The sequence below is a fragment of the Natrix helvetica genome, assembly GCF_964273705.1.
Source record: "Natrix helvetica genome assembly, chromosome: 3".
Lineage (NCBI taxonomy): Eukaryota > Metazoa > Chordata > Lepidosauria > Squamata > Natricidae > Natrix > Natrix helvetica.
In genome coordinates, this window is record NC_138549.1 from 97639381 (window position 1) to 97660797 (window position 21417).

Genomic DNA, 21417 nt, shown 5'->3' on the forward strand with positions numbered 1-21417 from the left:
CAACATCTGCCTATCCCAAATATATTGGGAAGGACTTCATGGATGAATAAAAATGCCAATCCAGTATGAACATCTGGCTGACGAACCATAATAATAGCCAACTGTTTCCCTCTTTTATCATATGGACATCAGCAGCAGCTGATAGGAAAGGAAAGACAAATCAGAGGGTTGGAGGAGCATGGTGAGTTATGCTGAGATATTTCATATCATATAGAAGAGTAGAGGCAACATGCACTGGACTTGCCCTATACACTTCATAATTTCATTCCAGGTCAGTCTTGACAAAACCCAGAAAAAGTCAATTTTTGGGGTTTGGACCTACCAAAGCATGTTTAATTCCAAAAAGTTCAGGATGCAATGATTTCCTTCAAGTTAAAAAAACAAACTATTTTCAAGGTACAAATAATTTTCCACTTCATGCCCAGTAAGTAATTCCCTAAAAACAGCATATCAACTGTAACTGAAGTCCAGACACTCTTTTCTGTTTTGTGGCTGACAAGACTCCTGTGCTTTAATAACTACATGATATGGAGTTATTTCCCAAACCAATCTATCCAGAAACAGAGAAAGCTCTCCGATTCAGTTCATTAAAACAGCAGCATCTTTTGAGTCATTGCTTTTAATACATGAACCATGAAGTCAATGGCATAGATGAAAGATAAGCAATTGGCAAATCTCTCTTTACCCAAAACATCTAGGGAAATAAGAAAACTGCTCCTACACAATCCAGCCAAACACTTGAACTGAGGTGGGTAGGAATTAATTATTTTATGAACTTTACATTGACCAAATAACCTAAATTCTGCTCTTAGTATCCCCTAAGTATTATTTATATGTAGATACTGTAAAAATGCAGTGCTTATGCTAACCTCAGAATCCCTAGGGCTAGTTAGATAAAAACATGAGCTCCAAGAAATAATCCAGTTTTACAGTACATACTGTATGAAGTATTCTGTTTACAAGTTTGGAGCAGCACAAAGCAATATCTATGTAATATTTAGGAGCACAGATTATATCTATAACACAATATTATGCACTGCTCTGTATTTCTAAGAAATGTTTATGATGTTTATATGACAATAATGCCAGCACTGCTTTTTCTTTCTTTGTATGTACTACACATCTAACCAATCTGTCAGTTCTACCCCAGGCTTTCCAGTTTGGGATTCTTGATTAGTAAATTCTAACACAAAGACTGCAGCAATCCACAAAGATAATTAAAAAGAAAGGTCACTGGCTTATGAGGAAAAGCACTGACCTTTTAGTAAATCTCTGGGGTTCAACTCAGCAGTTGTTTAAAGTATTTAAATGCTGGGATTCCAAAATCCGTGAGAAGCAGATCACGATACCGACTCTAGTCACTTTGTGCTACAGCTGTGTACTATTGCCATACTGAAAGGCCAAACCTGACAGAAAGTAACCATTCATCCTAGAAAGCAAATAAAGCAAATGCAAGATACTTATTGCAAATTTATTCTGAACAACTTTCTCTGTTTTAATATAGAGACCATAGATTAACCTAGCTCCCAGATATCACCAGACCTTTTCCCCTAGAATCTCCATTTAGCATAATTGATGATTTTTTTTTAAAATGGAAATTATATTTTAGCAAACTCTGATGGTTCATAAGTGGTTACTCATCAGTTACATGAATTAATTAATTCCCCAATACAGGAGGACATTTATGTCTTGTCACTGTAGAGCTGGATTACTATCATTCATTCTACGTGGGCTGGCCTTGAAGGCCGTCTTGAAATTTCAACTTGTATAAACAGAGTGGCTTGTTTGCTTACTGGGAAAATTAGGGCCATATTATGCTGTTATTGTACATTTCTTATTACAGATTTTTTCGGGGACACAATCCAAGGAGCAGATTATAATTTACAGGGTGTGGGCCCTAGGCATTTTTTAGAAAGTGCCTACCCAATGTGTACAAAAGAGTGCATGCTGAAAGTCCCACATATCAAAGACATTTGGCAGGAGTGGGTTAAAAAGACAGCATTCTTTGTTGAAGCTCCTTGTCAAGGAGAGTTTAAATCTAGAGCAGACCTGGGCATTTTACAACTCCTGCATCATATCTGGCCCATCCAGCCTCCATGAGGTCTATCAGAAATTAAAAATCAAATGTAAATAAGTGCATGCCATGCATGCAATATGATTGTGTTGCTTTTATTTTGAAGGCAACTGTTTTTTCTTCCATGTGTGTGTGCCTGCCTATGCACCTTTACAATCCTATTGGTTCATCCCTCCACAATAATCCCAATTTCTCATGTGGCCCCTTTGGAAAATTAATTGCCTACACTTGATCTAGAGAAAGATTGATCAAATCACTGTAAGATCCAGGGAGCTTGTTAAAACCAGGTGTTTTTTTTAAGAGTCTTTGAGGACTGAAGAAAGTATCTGAATTTTATGTGATTTTTTTTACCTGGGAGTTGAGGGAGGACTAGAGAGGGGAATTTTATTGTAATAAGAGTGAATATTCGAAGACATTCATATTGTAGGTCAGCAGCCATTTGCATCCCTTGCTCATTCTTATTTTCAAAACTTATTTACTCTAATGAGCCAACTCTATTCCCAATTCAAAGGTAATTTATTGGGTATGAAAAATTGTAACTTATTTACCACTTGATCCTTAAATATGCAGCATGCCTGAATTTAAAAGGCAAACTTTTCATATCACTACATTGTATCTACAGCAGTTAAGTTTAGAAAACAAAAGTTTAACCTCAACTCAGTATGTAACACCCCATTCAAAGTATTCCTATAATTCTAAAATAAGGAGCTTTGTAATATTTTAACATACATTAGTCCCAGTGGTGAAATTCAAAATTCTTTACTACTGGTTCTGTGGGCGTGGCTTGGTGGGCGTGGCAGGGGAAGGATACTGCAAAATTTCCATTCCCACCCAATCTAGAAGGATACTGCAAAATCCCCACTCCCTCCCCACTCCTGGGGGAAGGATATTGCAAAATCTCCATTCCCACCCAACTCTTGGGCCAGCCAGAGGTGGTATTTGCCAGTTTTCCAAACTACTCAAAATTTCCGCTACCAGTTCTCCAGAATCTGTCAGAACCTGCTGAATTTCATCCCTGAGTATTTATGATCAGTCGCTTAGCAGCTATTGAAGTTATGATGCAACCCCCCAAAAGCTACTTACAACCCAGTCCCAGAGTTATGGCTACAACAGTGTTCTGCGGTCATTTGCCCTTATGATTGACCATAAGGACACTGCGGCTTCCCCCTGCAGCCTATCTCACCTCCATTCCCTCCACCAGGTCCCTGCAGGTCTTGTGCTTGCTCCCCAAGCCACCAGGCCCTTCTCTTCTCTTATCTGTTGAAGATCTCCAGAGCTCCAGTTAGTGAAGGAGGATTACTACTCCATTACTGGACCACTCCATTGCTGGACCTCATAGTACAATTCTGGAAGTAGCTGCCATTTTCTAAGCAGCTACATTGAATTATGATTGCTTGGAAAAAGATGGCTACTTCCAAGATGGTGCCAAGCAGCCTAGCAATGAGTGGCATGTTTTGTTTCCCTAACCCAAGCATCCAAAAATCTTCAAAAGGCAACGTAAGATGGGGAGTGTGTGGGGCCCAGTGGAGTGAGAAGCAGGCCTAAGGCTTGTGGGAACCCCAGGATTAGGAAGAGAAGGATGGAGTGCCTCAGGGAGTGGGTGAGGCCTGGGGTAGGGCCTGCACTAGTACTTCCAGAGCGGGAGTCACTACATTCTCTGCTTAATCACCTTGAACATTCATTCAGTGACCGCATTAGAGAAAGCAGGGATGGGGGGAGTTGTAAGTCAGGTAATAACATGGTCACTTCATTTAACGGCTATCAAAACTTTCACCCATAATGAGGAGGCTACATTACAGTCATGAATGAATGTATCTTCTGTATTATGAAAATATGTTTAAAATACATATCTAAAAAATGGTTTAATTTATTTCTACTTACATCATGCTTCAACTAAGATGTCAGCAAATAATGATGTCACACTAGAAAATTAACATTCATACGATAGTAACATACTTGAAAAAGAAACTTAAATTCATCCTTAAGGCAAATGAAACAGCTTACATATGTTATTACTGAATGGAGAGTAATTTTAATAAATCCAATATAACATTTGAACTTTCAAAAAATAGCAAAAGCATGGCTTATGAAAAGGTCTAAAGCATGGGATATAAATATTGCACGTGTTTGTATACTGCTTTGCAAAGTTTGCTAGTAGAGGACATTTAGCTTACACAAAAAAGATAATCTTGACAAGAGTAAATAAAAATATGAATTATTTTTTAAACAGTGATTTTCTGTTAAGATACAGATGCAGCTTTGGAAGGAGAAAACATAATGGCATAGTTAAAGACCAGTTCTTGTTGTATCCCACTGAAATGTTCATTATCAGTTAATTTATCAATTCACGCTGATAAAGTATATAAACTAATTGGGGTTGGACTTCTTTCTAAGCAAACAAAACTGGAAATAAGTAAAACCAAAGAACAAATATTTTATAGCTCACATTAATAGTACTAATTAAAAAATGATTGAGATTACATCCACAAGAGTTTCAACAAGTATTCCATTTTCAGATAAGGAGCCTCTCTGGGGAATCTGAGATCTTTGATCCATTTTCTTAAAATTCCCCTGTGCAAAAGGGAAGACTTACCATTTTTGCCATTGGAGCTGTGGTATACTTGATCTAATAATCTTAATAACCTAAACATTCTTGGAGACTCCAAAAGATTAGACAAGATATTTACATTTGTGAGGTCTATACTTAAAGTAGACCTATATAATTAGTGTTCTTCTATGGTGAATAAATCACATAAGCCCCTGAGAAACTGTTCATTTGTCCTATGTATGTTGCAGGGCAGATTTTGCATGGTATTTCATAGACTCCTTGGTTTTCTAGCTGGATTTTGTCTTTGGGGTTTCTTAAGATGTTGACTATTTTTTGGTTAGTGTTGAAGGTTGTCTTGATATTGTGTTTGTGGAGAATTTTGCTGATTTTATCTGTGGTGCCTTTGATGTAAGGGACAATGGCGATGCCGTTGTCCTGTTCTGTGTTTCGGTTCTTGGGGGGAGTCTCCCTTTGGATTAGGTTGGTAATTGTTTTTCTTTGGAATATATATTACATGTTCCTCAGCCCTGCAGGGATGAGTGTTATTTTCCCTTAGAGAAAGCTACAAGGATTAATGTGCTAAGTAGTGTTATTATAACTGTTTCATCTGCTTCAACCTTCCTATAATCAAAGGGCAAAATTTATTCAAATTTAATATAAGGCAAAGGACTGATGTTACAAAATATTTATTTTATGGGTACTAAAGCTGTAATAAATCTAAAATGCATTAAAACACATTTGTACAGGGGTTCACTTGGCCAGAGCAAGCAAATCAAATCTGAAAGCTTTGAACCAATATCCTCTTACTAAATAAACTTATTTCATAATCGTGTTTTTACTATTTTTTTCATTAGTGGTTCCAAAAACCACTAACCATAAGTAAAAAAATTCCCACTTCATTATTACAACACACAGACACACAGCACTGTATATATTTAGTTATTAGTTTTTTATATTGGTTAACTAAAAGGAGATAAAACAAACCCTGATTACCTCTCCTAATTTTTTCTTATGATTTGATACAATATGATGCATTTTTTAATTAGTTCTCGTAACTCCACAATCTCAACAAATGAAACCTATACATCTGACCCATCAATAGAAAATATACGGAACTCAGGTTTGAATGGTTGGACTTTAGTTGTTACCTTAGCTTTGTTGTTTTCCTGCTGATTACTATATTAATAATATTGGCAATATTTGGGAGAATTAAGTTTGCTATTTGCCCTGCCAATTTTGGTTGGGCTTTCTTCCCTGATGGCCTTTTATAGACTATTTTTTATTGTTTACCTGGTGGTGTTTCCTGCTTCTCTGAATGTTGATTGACACCATCTAGTGTCCATATGGACTAAGTGGTTTATAAATTGTACAAATAAATAAATAAACAAAATCAATTCCTATGTGCAAGGCAAGAGATTAAATAATGGTCAAATATATTTCAAGACTGATTATAAAATTTTAATCAAATTCTTTCTCCTCAAAGTTAACACTTCTTAAGCATAGCAACTAACCTAAAATACCAAGAACATATGTTCTAAAATTCCCTAACCTGTTTGGATTTATAAATGCTAAAGGTCTTGATATCTGGATATCTGAAAGAAGTGAGCCAGCTGCCAATATAAGACTGAAGATATGGTTTTATGTTCCATCAAAGAAAATTTCAGATCGGTAGATACAAAAAACACAGCTTTTGAAGCAGCTCTTTGTGAAATGACTTTGTAAAAAAATCTCCAAGATAGACATAGATAGCAATAGTGATTAGATTTATATACCACTTCACAGTGCTTTATAACCCTCTCTAAGCAGTTTATAGAGTCAGCATATTGCCCCCAACATTCTGGGTCTTCACTTTACCAACCTTGGAAGGATGGAAGGCTGAATTAACCTTGAGCTGGTCAGGATCAAACTCCTAGCAGTGGGCAGAGTTATCCTGCAAAACTCCATTCTAACCACTGCACCACCATGGCTCCTAGATTCCATTCCTACTAAGTTTTCATAAAAATCCTATCAATGACTTCTAAAGGGTTTTACTATTGTTTTGACTTAAATTTAAATTTTGTGTTCATTTAGGTTGTAATGTTACTACATTACTGTTTTAACTTTGACTTTTGCATACAACTTTATTCCATCCTGGAAGATGGAGTAACAAAGAAAGAGATTTAAAATACTTATTAAATGAATTAATACACATATGATTTAATACATGATTGATTAATTAAATCAATCTTGAAGCAATAAGAGGAAACATCAAAAAGAATCATAGACAGATTATATAATAACCAGCCTCACTTTGAGAATGACCTTTGTGCTGCCACATTAGCTTATATCAGCACCTAAGCTCAGCTGAGTTGATTATATTAATTATAAGTTAAATGAGTACGTCTTGGTTTCATGAGAATCATGCCATCACTTGTACATGAATTAAACTTAGGCTAACATAAAAAACATGTTAAGAGCAAAATGATAACAATACAGGTAGTCCGCAACTTACAACAGTTTGTTTAGTGTCTCTTCAAAGTTACAACAGCATTGAAAAAAGTTGTTTACAACCATTTTTCACACTTTATGACCATCACACGATCCCCATAGTAATGTAATTTACATTTGGATGCTTGACAACTGGGTCATATTTATGATTGCAATGTCCCAGGATTATCTTTTGGGACCTTCTTTTTTTTTTTTTTTTTATAATAAAATTTTATTGGTTTTTCAAGATTTATAGGGAAAAGGGTAAATGGACAGGTATACAAATTTTGGCAGTTGCAAAGTGTGTGAGGCCCCCCTCCCTCCATACCCATAGTATACATTTAATATAATGCATTAGTATATAATTGATTACAGTCAGCATATTAGTTCTATTATTAAATTCAATCAAATTAAACATTACAGTATAAAATCCAAATATAATTCCATTTTCACTTTCGGTCAGTTTATAATAATATGATTTTCTTGTTTATTTTTGTGATCTGAGTCTTCTTGCTATTGCCCCATCTCCCTCCACTGGCAGAGCTCTGGCCCCTCCCGTGTCCTGCGTGTCCGTTGTGGTATCTGGTGGTTTCTCTAGGAATGTTTTATTTTTTTCCATAAAGGCCTGCGCCTCTATGGGTGAATTAATTCTAATTCTTGTCTCCTCCCAGAATATCAGCATACCTTCAGGCATCAACCATCTAAACCACACCCCTTTCTGGTATAATTTATTCGCTAATTGCGAATAATTTTTTCTTTTTTCTCTAATCTTCTTAGGGATCTGCTTCAGAATGGTTATCTCCATATCATGATATATCAATGCTTGCCCCCTTTGTACACCCAGAATTTCATCTCTTGTGCTTTTTCTAAGAAATTTAATATGAACCTCCCTGGGTACATTGTGTGTTCTAGCGTAAGCTGAATTCACTCTATAAACCAGATCTATATCCCACCCCATCTGTTGTTTTTCTTTGTGTGTGTAGTCAGCCAGAATGTTTGTCATGATGTCCCTTATATTTTCCCCATCTTCTTCTATAACATTTTGAAATCTAAGATAATAGGACATTCTCTCAAATTCTAATTTCATCTGTTGGATGTCAAGATCTTTGTTCCCTTTCTGCACAGCTTCCACCCCCCCCCTCACCTCCTCCACCCCCCCTTCCACAAGATCCAGTCTCTGTGAGTTCTTATAAATTTGGGCTTGATTTTCTTTAATTTCATCTTTCATTTCCCTTAACTGTTTCTTGATTTCCTCCTGGCCCTGTAAAATTTGTTGAAGCATTTGTTGAAAGTCCATCTCTATAGTCTTAGGTTGCATCAGTTCTGTTATCTTGGACTGTGTGGCTGGACTGGATGTTACAGATGTTGGAGCAGATGTGGCAAAGCCAGATTTCCCAGGAGGTGGTCTTTTGGATGCCATCCTTTATAACATTAGAAGTTCAGTCCATATATAAGATAAACAGTTAGAAAAGAAGGGTAGCCAGGTGAGGTCCGGGAGCAGAAGAACCAGGCAGAAGAGAATCTCTCTAATAAGTCTGGCAATAGATGAAAGGTTTCCCCTAGAAAGTTCAAAAAGACCAATCCACAAGAGATTCCTCTGGGAGACACGGAGACAAAGACCGGAAGCCTGAATTTTAAAGGTGGAGTCAGGTTTCACAGTTCATAAAGACAACGGAAGTGTGCCATCTTGCCCTGCCAGTTTTGGGCACAGAGGCATATCAAAGTTTTAAAAAGTTCCAAAGGTCCTCAAATCTCCGTAAATAGTGAAATTAAATTGCAAAGAAAATCATCCAACCTGGGTGAGGCTTCATTCGTTGGCTCTCCCCCCTCCTCCTTCCCCGGGGGCTGAGAGCAAGATTATTCCTCGCCGCTTATCCAAGGGGGGGGGAAACCCCCCTCCCTCCAGCCGCGCCTCCAGAATACTCCGAAAGTTATTTAAAGAAAGCTAACTAGTTCTTTGTGCAAAATAGGGCATGAAGAGAGAAGCAGCCTCACCGCACCGCAGCTGCTTCCTTCACTTGCTTCATTCTCCCGACGGCTTTAGCGAGGCGCGAAGCGCAGAAACGCGAGGCGCCCTCCGATCTAGCTCCCCGGTGCCTTGGGCGCGCGAGAGACCTCCCGCCGGCCGCGCCGATGCAGGAGCTCCCCGCGATGCCGCCCCTCCGGCAGGACCCCTCTGAGGGGTGTCCTGTGCCCCCCAAGGAGTGGGGAAGCCCACCGGAGAGCCGGAGCGGGCAAAGAGCTGCCCGTCGCCGCTGCCGCCGGAACCGGAACTCCTCTTTTGGGACCTTCTGACAAGCAAAGTCAATGGGGAAGCCAGATTCATTTATCAACCACGTTACTAATTTAACAATTGCAATGATTCACTTAACAAATGTTAAAATGGGATAAAACTCACTTAACAAATGTCTCACTTAGCAACATAAATTTTGGGTTCAGTAGTGATCATACATTGAGACTACGTACGGTATATTTTTTAAAATTGTCAACTCTATAAATGCCTCATAATGGTTAAAATGCTTAATTTATGATTATATAGTCTATCTTTGATACACAGGTCTTACACATGACCTTGGTACACTGCAACCATCATAAATATAAGCCAGTTGTCAAGCATCCCAATTTTGACCATGTGATTATCGGGTTGATGCAACGGTCATAAATGTGAAAAACAGTGATAAGTCACTTTTTTCAGTGCCATTGTAATTTTGAATGGTCACTAAATGTATGGCTGTAAGTCAAGGATTAGCTGTTACTCCATTTTCCCCCTCTGTACATTTCCAGTAATTAGGATGTTCCAAGACATATCAGTAGATGAGTAAGCCATACCATGACTTATGAATTTATCTAGAAACCTGGAGGTTAATTGCCTGTAATTCTCTTAGTGTGTGCGCATTACTAAACTAATGACATCAATTTATTTTATTTTATTATTTATTAGAGCTGTGTGCCATATATGACCTAGAGGCGACTAGGGTGGTAGGTGGTTTACAAATGTTAAATGTTAAAAGCCAGTAAGCATAAAAACATAATAATAATAATAATAATAATAATAATAATAATAATAATAATAATAATAATAATAATAATAATAATAATAATAATAATAATAATATTTACAACGTCCTAGGCCCCTGGGTGGGGCCCGACTAGTAATTAATGCCAAATCCGGCGAAACAACTGGCCGCTGTGATACAATTCTGTTGATGCAATAATAATAATAATAATAATAATAATAATAATAAAAATAAAAATAATAATAATAATAATAATAATAATAATAATACCAGGTGATAGCAGGGTCGCCGAGAAGGAATATGAAAAAATCGCGAAATACCAGGACTTAAAAATCGAAATCCAACGATTATGGCACAAACCAGCAGTGGTAATTCCAGTGGTAATCGGCACACTGGGTGCTATTCCAAAAGCACTGGAATTACATTTAAAACAGTTAAAAATTGACAAAATCACCATCAGTCAAATGCAAAAGGCTGCACTGCTTGGATCTGCACACATATTACGAAAATACGTTACAACGTCCTAGGCCCCTGGGTGGGGCCCGACTAGTAATTAATGCCAAATCCGGCGAAACAACTGGCCGCTGTGATATACTTCTGTTGATGCAATAATAATAATAATAATATACAATTCAACAGTGGGGAGGAATGGAGCAAGATGCACACAAGTTATTGCTGTTGGAGAAAAAAGTGTAGACTTTTTCAGGGTAGCCACGAGAGAATAATATGAAATTCCTTCCACATAGTAGCAAGATGAAATATGGGAACTGGTTCTACATTATGTAGAGTCTCTGGGATCTTGCTCTTATATCAGACTAATGTGAACTACTACTTCATCTTGTTGCTGTCAAATGATGTATTCTGGCATCTTGCCTTGATCATATTCCCTGCCTTGGACTTTGAATTGTACATACAGGCTTGTTCAATAGACTGCTACCAGTGACTCTACTTCTACTGGAGAAATGTGATCACACACTTAATTAATTGTGTCACTTTACCACTTACTCATCCATCTTTAAAAATGGCATTTAAGTTTAAAGTTACCTTCAAAACAACCGTCTTGCTAAGAAAAGTATTTCTGTTTTGCATTCAAATAACCCAAATAAAAAAATCTGTCATGTTTACGGATATTATTCTGGATAGGAAATGATTACCAGCAAGGAATTTTAAATGCAGAACACACAGGTTATATTTTTATATTGATAATTCCAATAATGAATAAAGAACTTAAATAGATGATACTGTTGGAGCCAAGTCTAAATTGACAGCTGCTTTGCTATGAAATGAGAATTAGCATTCAGCTAGAGGTACAATTTTCTAACTTGGTTCCATTTCTTTTTAATACCAGCAAAATGTTATTACCGTATATACTTGAGTATAAGCCGAATTTTTCAGCCCACTTTTTGGGCTGAAAAATCCACTTCGGCTTATACTCCAGTGAACAAAAAAAAAAAAAAGAACACCGAGGCTTCGGTGCTTCTGGGATCGCTCCCACCCCCTCCGCCACCTTCCTACTGGCTCCCACGGCCTCATGGCTCCTCAAAAGCACGACGACGAAGGAGGGGGCAGGGGTAACACACCCTTCCCTCCACGCTGCTGGCGCCCTTGCTTTATTTGAGTGCATCGCTGCTGCTTTCCTTTCTCGTCCCCACTTATGCCATTCTGAGTCCTCGCTTTCCTTGCCCTGTGCGCGTTTTGTATTTTACGCCTGCTGCTGCAATACCACCGCGTCCTCCCGCTCCGCCTGGAGCGCCCCGGGAAGCCGGCGGCCCTGCGCTCTGTCTGCCCGCCGCTGCAACGCCACCGCGTCCGCCTGGAGTGCCCCGGGAAGCCGGCGGCGCTGCGCTCCGTCTGCCCGCCGCTGCAATGCCACCGCGTCCTCCCGCTCCGCCTGGAGCGCCCTGGGAAGCCGGCGGCGCTGCGCTCCATCTGCCCGCCGCTGCAATGCCACCGCGTCCTCCCGCTCCGCCTGGACCTTTTCCCTCTCCATGCTGGCCTCCTGCCTTCCTCCCGAGGAGGAGCTCGAAGGGCAGCGGGAAAAGGCTCGACTGAAGGGAAGCAGGTGCCGCGGGAGTGGGAGGCGCACCGGGGGATTCGGGAAGGCGCCGGCTTCCCGGGGCGCTCCAGGCGGAGTGGGAGGATGTGGTGGCGTTGCAGCGGCGGGCAGACGGAGCGCAGCGCCGCCGGCTTCCCGGGGCGCTCCAGGCGGAGCGGGAGGACGCGGTGGCGTTGCAGCGGCAGGCGTAAAATACAAAACGCGCACAGGGCAAGGAAAGCGAGGACTCAGAATGGCATAAGTGGGGACGAGAAAGGAAAGCAGCAGCGATGCACTCAAATAAAGCAAGGGCGCCAGCAGCGTGGAGGGAAGGGTGGGGGACACAATTGCCCGGTCTTATCGGTGCTCCCGGGGAAGACGGAAAGATGGGGCAGGTGAAGAGGGATCTACCTCCTTCTTCTTCTGGCTTCCCCCGAACTGGAAACAAAGGAGGAAGAGGAGGCAGCTCCTCGCAGACAGGTGCAGCCTTAAGAGCCGTAGCGATGCCATGGCTTCCCAACAGCGCCCTTCAATACCTCCTCTCTGAGTCAAAAAATGATTCAAAAATTTGGCTTTTCAAAATCAGTAAGTTTGATTAATTTGATTAGTTACAAACTCATTATTTCTTTACCTACCCAAATGTATGCTAGCTGAAAAATAAAAATTCACATGAGATCTGGGCTTCATTCTATCAATTTTAAAGTTATTGTTAATACTTTAATGTTATATATTGTTTTTGTTGAATATACTGATAATATATTGTTTTTGTTGACCCTCTTTTCCACATGCCTCAATTAAAGCAATTTTACTGTTATCTACCTGTATTTTTATTTTTGAAATTTACCATGAGCTGCTGCATTTCCCAGCCTCGGCTTATAGTCGAGTCAATAACTTTTTCCAGTTTTGGGGGGTAAAATTAGGGGTCTCGGCTTATACTCGAGTCGGCTTATACTCAAGTATATACGGTACTTAATGTAGAGGGAAAGTTTAAACAAAAACGGAAATGAAGTGAACCCAGCAATGCCATTTTTCCAGCTCTAAGAAATAATGGAAATAATCCTGCTGAGAACAAAAAAAGTATGTGGTCACATGGTTTAAGATTTTAAATGAAAACAGAAGGGTATCAGTGATTCATTAGGACCTGGAAAGGCAGGAAGCAATTGTATGCTTAGTTGCTCCCTGTATTCAGTCAGCAGTTATGTTGTTAAAATTGCATCATATGAAGAATTTGGCAGAGGGCTCGTGATTAAGTAATTCCATGCCCATTTAGAACACAACAGTGAGTAATCCATAGTCTAACAGCCAGTGCTAAGCAGCTAAACTCTGAAATTAACTAGCAAGGTATGATAATATCCTGTTTACCATTCCATCCTTCTTCTGCAATTAATTTTTTCTCTCTTCTTTTCTCTAATACACATATACATGAGAGCTACTACCTTTCCATAAGAAATTTTCAGGGTGCATGGGAAGCCACAGAAGGAGGGAAAATTACTCTGCAGATAGACACTAACAATTTGGCCTCTCCCCAGCTTTGTCCCGACGGTCCCTTTATATGTGTGGCTGGGCTGCGCCTGCACCCTTTCCCCTTTCCTCCCCTCCTCCGACGAGCTTCGCCATTTCCACCAAGGGGAGCCGAAGCTTTTCGGTCTCCTCCTCCCTTCTCTCCTCCCCTCCCTCCAGGCCTTTGCTGTCTGCGGCGGGGCGGTGCATGACCCATCCCTCGGCCGCCGCCTCCCCACCCTTAAGCTGGCCTCCCCCCGCCCAGCCCAGTGGAGCTCCAGAGGTGGAGACAGAGCGTCTCCTCAGCCCAGCCGGCTGCGCACGGTCTCCACCCCACCCATAGGGAGCCAGCTACGGCCTCACAAAGGCAGATCTGACGGGGCAGCGGCGGTGTCAGCCTGAGGCGCAGCTGGGCTGGGGCGGCCGCTGGGTGCCCCTTGAGGCAGTGACTGCAGCGGCAATGGCGTCTCTGGATGGGACCGCATCCAGCAGGGGCTGCCTCGCATCCGCGTTGCGAGGGGCGGCTCCTTCCTCCTCCTCCTGCTCCTCAGGGGATGCTGGCCATCTCCTCTCGCCACCACCCGAGGGAAGCCGGGTCAGGGGCGGCGGCCGCCTCCTCCTCTCCTCCTCAGCTCGGCCAGGCCAGGGCCTGTGAGAGCGTCCTCTGTGGTGGCTCTTCAGGGGCCACCGTGGCTTACTTCCATGCAGGGGCCGCCTCTGCTGGGGGACTTGCGCTGTTTCTTTTCTTTCTTTTCCATTTAACCAGACTGGGCCACAGCAACGCGTGTCTATACAGCTAGTCTATATTTAATACATGTTGACATGCTTTGGGGATTGTAAAGGTATTTTGGTTACTTTAATATAATTTATATGTGCTTGGTAAGTAACTACGTCAATATCATAACTTTTTAAAGTTTTGTTTGTTTCATAGTCTGCAGCATGTCTATGGAGATTCTCATTCATCCAGGTCATGGTTGTCCCAAAAGAGCTTTTTCCAAAGAAGTGTCTTGATTTTTTGTTTTTCTTTGAAAACATTTCACTTCCCATCCAAGAAGCTTCTTCAGTTTTTCAGAAAAAGCATTGCTGGGACAGTTAGCTTGCCTTGTGCCAAATCCTTTTCCTTTTGTGCTACATCTTTTACATCCAACTGAAGGCAAGGAATGTTTTACTACTTACTTCTTTAAAGTGCTTTGAAATTATTTTTTCCTATTTAAGAAAACACTTTGAAAAACTATTTGTTTCTTATAAACAAATATTAATGGACCAATAGTAAGCAGATTAGAAACACTTTGAGAAAATGATATACAACCCATACAAATATATCTCAATTGGTTTTTCCTGAATAAAAAGTATCCCAGCTAGATCTGTTATCCAGCAAATATTGGATTAATATACTCAATATTATAACATCTCTGCTATATTTGAAAATTTTCACCCTCCAGAGTAAAACTGAATTGATGTAAAGCTTGAACTGAATAGGTGATATATTCTATCACTGGCTAAGTAATGGACTTATCTTGTATCAGAAAAGAGATGAAGCAGCAACTCTCAATAGATTTTCAAACTCTGTTTTATAACTGTTACAAATCGGTCTCCATAGAACAGAATAAAGACTATATTCTTTGTTCTCAAATACTAGTAATATCTCTCATTGATTTACACAAAATAATTATGTACCCAACAGTGTTCTTCAATACCATGGAAGACTATGGAACAACGAACTATTTGCAAACATTTCATCACACACCTAATTACAATACTGTCTCTACGCATAACATTGCTTTCTAATTAAATATTATATACTGGTTATCTTATTCAGTGAAAGTATTTAAGAATATATCTAAGCTCTCAGAACTTTCGTTAGTATGCTCTCTACTGAAAATACTTATCTTAATTTATATATGAAGGATTTCTTTCCTAAAAACAATTTCAATGGAAAGTGTTTTTACTGCAAGTTCTTTAAATACTGATTCATTAAAGAAATAGAAAATCTGGACTGAGGAAAAATGGCAGTTAATTTAGAATAAAAAAAGTGTTTCTTTTAAGGAATAATACTAACATTTCCTTTTATTAATTCTATTGCAAATTATCAGCATCGCTTTGTGTTTTTCAATACAGACCTCATTTTTATTAAATTACTCACACTGAGGCTTCATTGTGGTAAAAAGCAATTCCATTTTCATTGGATCAAACTTATAGAGATGGATGCAATTGTTGATATTTGAAATATGACTCACAGAAATTATGCATGGTACTTTGACAAAGAAGCTATAAATGTAAATAATAAAACATCTTAAATTGGGACGGAACACTGTAATGTTCACCATATCGTCTGTTTGTAAGGCTTATTAGACATAGTCTCCAAACCATTACTTTTTGGACTAGTTCTTTTATCTGGACTATTCTTTCCTCTAACTTTGAATGAAACATTTAAATTATTTTGTAATTGGTGTCATTTAATTTCAAAATTTTCTGAGAATTTATCCTAGGTTATTTAATTTATTAACAAAATCTACAATATGAGTTCTATAAATGCTTTTAAGTATTCTTCGACTAAATGAATTTTTTTGTAGTTTCTACCAATCATATTGTTCCTGTTGATTTGGGCTGTGATTGGGATGGAATTAGTGACATCAAATATTTTATTTAATCACCAAACTGTCTAAACAAGCAAAATGAAGTTAAGACTATTTTTTTTTCTGAAATGGAGAATAGTTCCAAGTTACAGATTTTCTGGCTTTCTTTCTATTTAAGTATTGGGTCGGGTTTTTGGGTTTTTTTAAACACCATTTCATCATTTTAAAAAAGAAAAGACAGAATGACAGGAAATCAATAATTAAAGCATCACTCTACCACAGGAGAAACAAAGCTAACGAAAAGATAACACAACAGAACATCATGATATCACGAAATAAGAATACTAGTTAAAATTACAAACATAACAATTTAAATTAGCATCACTATTCCATGGGCAACATTTACTGATTATTACAAATTATATAAAAATCCTTAGGTTGGTCATAGGTATAATATTGTAGATAATAATAATAAAAATATGCCCTTATATCTAATTGATTACTTATCTTTAATTCCAACAGTAGGCAACTCTAAGCAGAAAATACTCCACCTCTTTAAGCAAAAATTAAAACAATACATGAACAGTCTGCAAATGAATGCGCTAAGAAAACACTATTCCTTTAAAAAAAACAGCTTGCAGAAAGGTGTTGATACTACATTCCACAAACACACTTCTTGGAATAATCAGTTCTTACTGGTTGGGAATTCCATACTGGTTGCACTTACTCTGAACTCAGGAGGAATGACAGAAGGGAGAAGGCGTAAAGGTATTTAGGACGTTTTTCTGGCAGCAGCATACAACTGGTTAAATTCATCTTTCTAAACTCTTCATCACTGCAAATAGTCTGGTTATATATTCTTCTAAAATGATTCAGAAGAGGTAATATAGAAAGAAGAGAGCATGAACCCACTGACTTTTAAGTAAGCAGATGTATTGTTCAAGGTTTCTGCTGAGCCTTACTTAGCACTAGGATGCAGCTACTTTCAAGAGATATATTAATGCAATGAATGTATAGGTTTTATTATTCTTTCCTATTTTTGAACATTTAAAATTATTTTAAGGCACAGAGAGGGTATAAATTGTTTTTTTTAAAAAAACTTTTTTCAGCATCTCTCCCTGTACTAATAGAACATGTTTCTGAATTCTTCAAAATAAAGTAAAATAAATAAATAATATATCTTAAAAGTTTTCTGAACTAGACTAGGTGTCCAGGTTTTTTTTTTCCAGTGATGACTATTTCATGAATAATACATAGAGAACTACTTCATATATTCACTCACCATGAATTTATTTTTTTAAACAAACATGTAACTTTAAATTATTTTTTTTCTTTGATGCCTTGAATGCTGGACAGTGTCAAATCTACCAAAGAATTTAAAAAAAAAATCAGCATCCCTGATGTTATTTTTCCAAGAAGCAGAAACGTTCTATTTTGGCTCATAAAAGTAAGAGGTGCCCTTTAAAAATTGTCCTCTTTTTACAGAACCATTCCAGCAAAGCAGTGTGATCAAAGCAACTTATCTATTTGATAATTTAGGATCTGCCTGAGTGGCGGCTTGACCTTTGAGAGCAGGGCAAATATTTCCAAGGAAATAGAACAAGCTGTAAACTATTTGTCAATTAACCAGAAACCAGTCTAGCATTGCCATCAAATTAAATGTTCCTCTGTAACTACCTGTGGGAGAGATGTAGCGCTTGCTCTTTAGAGTCTCTCAAGCCTGCTGTTGAAACCAACATTACTCCTTATGGATTGCAATTATCCAAAATGCAGAGGAAAAGACAGTTGTGCTGCTAAAAACATCCCACAATCCTGCCTCTCTTTAATCAGTCAATATGTCAAAAAAGACAAGGGCGCATTTGAAGCCTCCACTCCAGATTGCCACGCTGCAAAGAACAGAGTGCCTAACGCATCCTTCCTTTCTGACCTTTCGGTCTCCCCTGCCATCTTCCTCCTTTTTTTCTTCTTCAAACCATTCGACCCCGCATCTTACAAGAGGGAGGCAAAAGAAGAGCTCAAACTCAAACGTCAATCAACCCGCCTTGGCGCCTCCCTCCGCGGCACCGCTTCTCTGCGCTCACCTTGTGATCCAGGACGCTGATGTAGCCTTCCAAAAGACGGTCGGCGAGGCCGGGAAAAGGCCTCGGAAAAGCTGTACTCGGGGGCCGCTGGTTCTCCGGGTTCTGAAGGGGGGTAGTCGCCGCCACCTGCTGCTGGGCTTGCTCTTTCAAGGCCCTTCTGCCGCCGGCACCGTCATTGCCGCCACCACCGCCGCTGCCTCCGCTCCCGATGCTGCCGTACATAAGCAACAAGCTCGTGCACATGGTGGTGAGCGCTAAAGACACAACCAGCCCATGGCGCTGTAAGGAGGGAGGGGCAAAGAGAGGCTGAGAACCCGCTGGACGGACAGCTCGGGTCAAGGCTGAGCCGGCGAGAGGCGGGCAAGTGAGGGGGGGGGGGAAGCGCTGGACCTCAACATCACAGCGGACTGCGGCGGCAGCAAAGTAACGCTGCTCGGCCGCCGGGGTCTCCTCTCTCCCGTGGAGCTTATACGATGGTGCTTCACAGCCCCCCCTCCTGCCCGCGGCTCTTCTTCGCGCGACTCGCAGCGGCGCCTAAGCCTGCCTGCCTCCCTCTTCATTTCCCGCCGGTTCCTCCCCCCCCCCCCCGCTTCTCCTTGCAATTAGGCAATGCCGCAAAAGGCCGGGCGGACTCTTAACCGGCTTGACCGAATTGGCAGCGAGAACCGGCCATTCTCTCTCTCTCTTCCCCTCAGGATGCCGAAAGGAGCGCGCGCACACCCCGGTGCACGCCCCTCGGTGAAGCGGCTCGCAGACTGTGGAAGTTTGGACTTCTTCTGGAAGGGTTGTTTCTTAAAAATATATATATGTACTCCCCGATAAATTCGAAATAAAAGAGAACTGAGGGACTGCGAGGAAGGAGGTTGCTCGCCCGTCTCGTTTTTTGCAAACTGGGGCGGAAAGACCCAGCGCACCTAGGCTTATTAGCCTTTTTGCAAGTTCCAAAGCAAAACGCGAAAAGTGCGCTTGGAGGTTGCAACGCGTCGCCCTCTCTCCTTCTTACTCCCGTTGCTTCTTAGCCCCGGTGGTGTTGTTTGTTTTTGGGGTGTGTGTGTGTGTTTTATACACACCCCTTTGGGGCTCGCCCACCTTTCCTTTGGCATCCCCGCCGACCTCTCAATTTTGGCTTTGCGTTTGGAATCTATGTATTTGCAACCCGCCGCCTTCTCTCTCCAAAATTAAGGCGTGAATAAGTACAAATGCATACATAGCCTTAAATGGTAGGTGGGAGACCGCTGCTCTTAAGACCAAAATCTTATCCTCGCCACTTTTAGGATTACCGAGGGCGACCCACATCCCTGCATTTCAAACCGGACTCTTCTTCCCCGCCAGCCTTATAGATACCAACGCTGCGCTGTCCCCGCTTCCCAAAGAAAGGCAAGCGACGGAAAGTTATTCGCCTCTTCCTGCGGGTTTTGCCAAATGCCCGTCGGCAGCACACCCACCAGCCCCGGCTGAAATCATAAATGCAGCCTGCCGGAGAACGCCCGCCAATTCCCACGCCGAATCTCACGGTCTCGTTTCAGATCCTCCCGGCGATCTGGTGATCCACCTACTTACCATCAACGTCTTCATTTTTGTGCTCCCCGCGTCCTTTATACCGCGATCTCAGGCTCGAGCATCTGAAATCACTTTTTCTCCTACGGCTTCCATGGCAAAGGAACTGGCGACATAGTTTCTGGCGGGAACAGCGAGCGAAAAATCCAGAGCCGCGGCGAGGATCGACCCAACCTTGAGCCGGCGAGAGAAGCGCGGCTCTTGCAGAGATTAGAGGCAGAATTAAAACTGGACCCTTTTAGAGTCTCCCAGTGATCTGCACAAGTACCGCCTGACGAGGCTTTCTGGGTCCTAAACCACGCCTTTTCATGTGCCTTCTCCCACTGAATTTCAGTGTGTGTAGAAATTAGCAGCTTTCCATTGGGCTTGTTCCTAGCTAGCAATCTGGAAAAAAAGTGCGTTTTATCAAAGCAGGAATCTGGTGCTATAAAGGAGAAATGTCCTTTGTGGTGGAGACGTCAATCCAAGCAGTCCCAGATAGCAAAAACTATTGGTCTGGGGAGGAATGGGGGTTCTACAATCTCTTATTTAATCAGTAGGCAATCTTGCAATCAAGCAAATACATGCTTCAAAAGTATTTGTAAAATCCTGTTTTAAAGAAAACGTTCTAATTATATTATTTTTCTCCTTCCTGTAAAAGTTTCTTGGCACTAGTAACCATTGCCCCATTCCTCAAGATTTATATTTGAACTATAATAACTTACCACATTAAAACATTAAAGTCGCCTTGTTTGTTATTTACGAGGTTGCTCTAACATCTTTCTAAACACTAAAATAAACATTTGAAATATTGCCATTGCCCATTCCTACAGCAAACTTGTCTATATCTTATTTATTTGTTGCTTTATGTTTTTAGAAGGTAAGACTCATTTACATTCTACCATCCAGATGTATATCCTTTAAATTAACAGTTTAATTTACTATTTTCAATAGGAGCTTTCTGGATAAACAAAAATACTTTGGCTTATTGCATGCCTTTCTTGCATAAAACCATAGTGAACTAAAGTCTATGGCAATTGGTAGATTCTTCTTATTTCCATAACTGATGTCTGCAATGTACGTCTTTGTTGGATCCGGGCAACGAGAGAACAGACTGCGGACACGAAGTGACTTAACAGCTCTTTATTAGTAGTAGTAGTGATCCAGCTTGCTCTGTGGCCGGAGGGTTCCCCTTTTATAGGAATCGGGTACGCCTCTCGACCAATCAGAGCGATACCTGTTTCCCGCCTTGGCGGACCAAAGAGGAGACTTGCTACGATATATGTTAATATCTAACACCCCTTCCCTCTTAGACGGCACATTTCGGTTTGTTACATAGTCTCTAAGGTATGTTGGTGTTTGCCTTACGCGAGTGGAACGTCGCAGTTCGGGTTGATCGGAAGTAGTTGCAGGATCGGTTTCCTTCTCTATTTCGCGTTCGGGAGTCTGTAGGCTTTCGTTGCTTTGGCGCTCGGGGATCTGCTGGCTTTCGTTGCTCAGGCGTTGTTCCGTTTTGCGTTCGACCCCTTGTTCTGTCCTGGGCTCGCAGGTGTCGAAGTTCTCTGTGTTGGGGCTTTCTAGTGG

The 21417-nt window shown here is 40.7% G+C and overlaps 1 protein-coding gene across 1 annotated transcript in view; it reads right to left on the bottom strand.

The window, feature by feature from the left end:
* Positions 1-20615, bottom strand: part of ST6GALNAC5 (ST6 N-acetylgalactosaminide alpha-2,6-sialyltransferase 5) — a 96588-nt gene extending 75973 nt beyond the window's left edge. Inside the window, exons 1-2 of the mRNA XM_081949014.1 lie at positions 19858-20615; positions 18298-18576 (exon numbers count right to left, since the gene is read on the bottom strand). Coding sequence (XP_081805140.1) covers positions 18298-18576; positions 19858-19872 — 294 coding nt within the window. The 5' untranslated portion in view covers positions 19873-20615. The remainder of the gene's footprint in view (positions 1-18297; positions 18577-19857) is intronic.
* Positions 20616-21417: the final 802 nt, after the last annotated feature.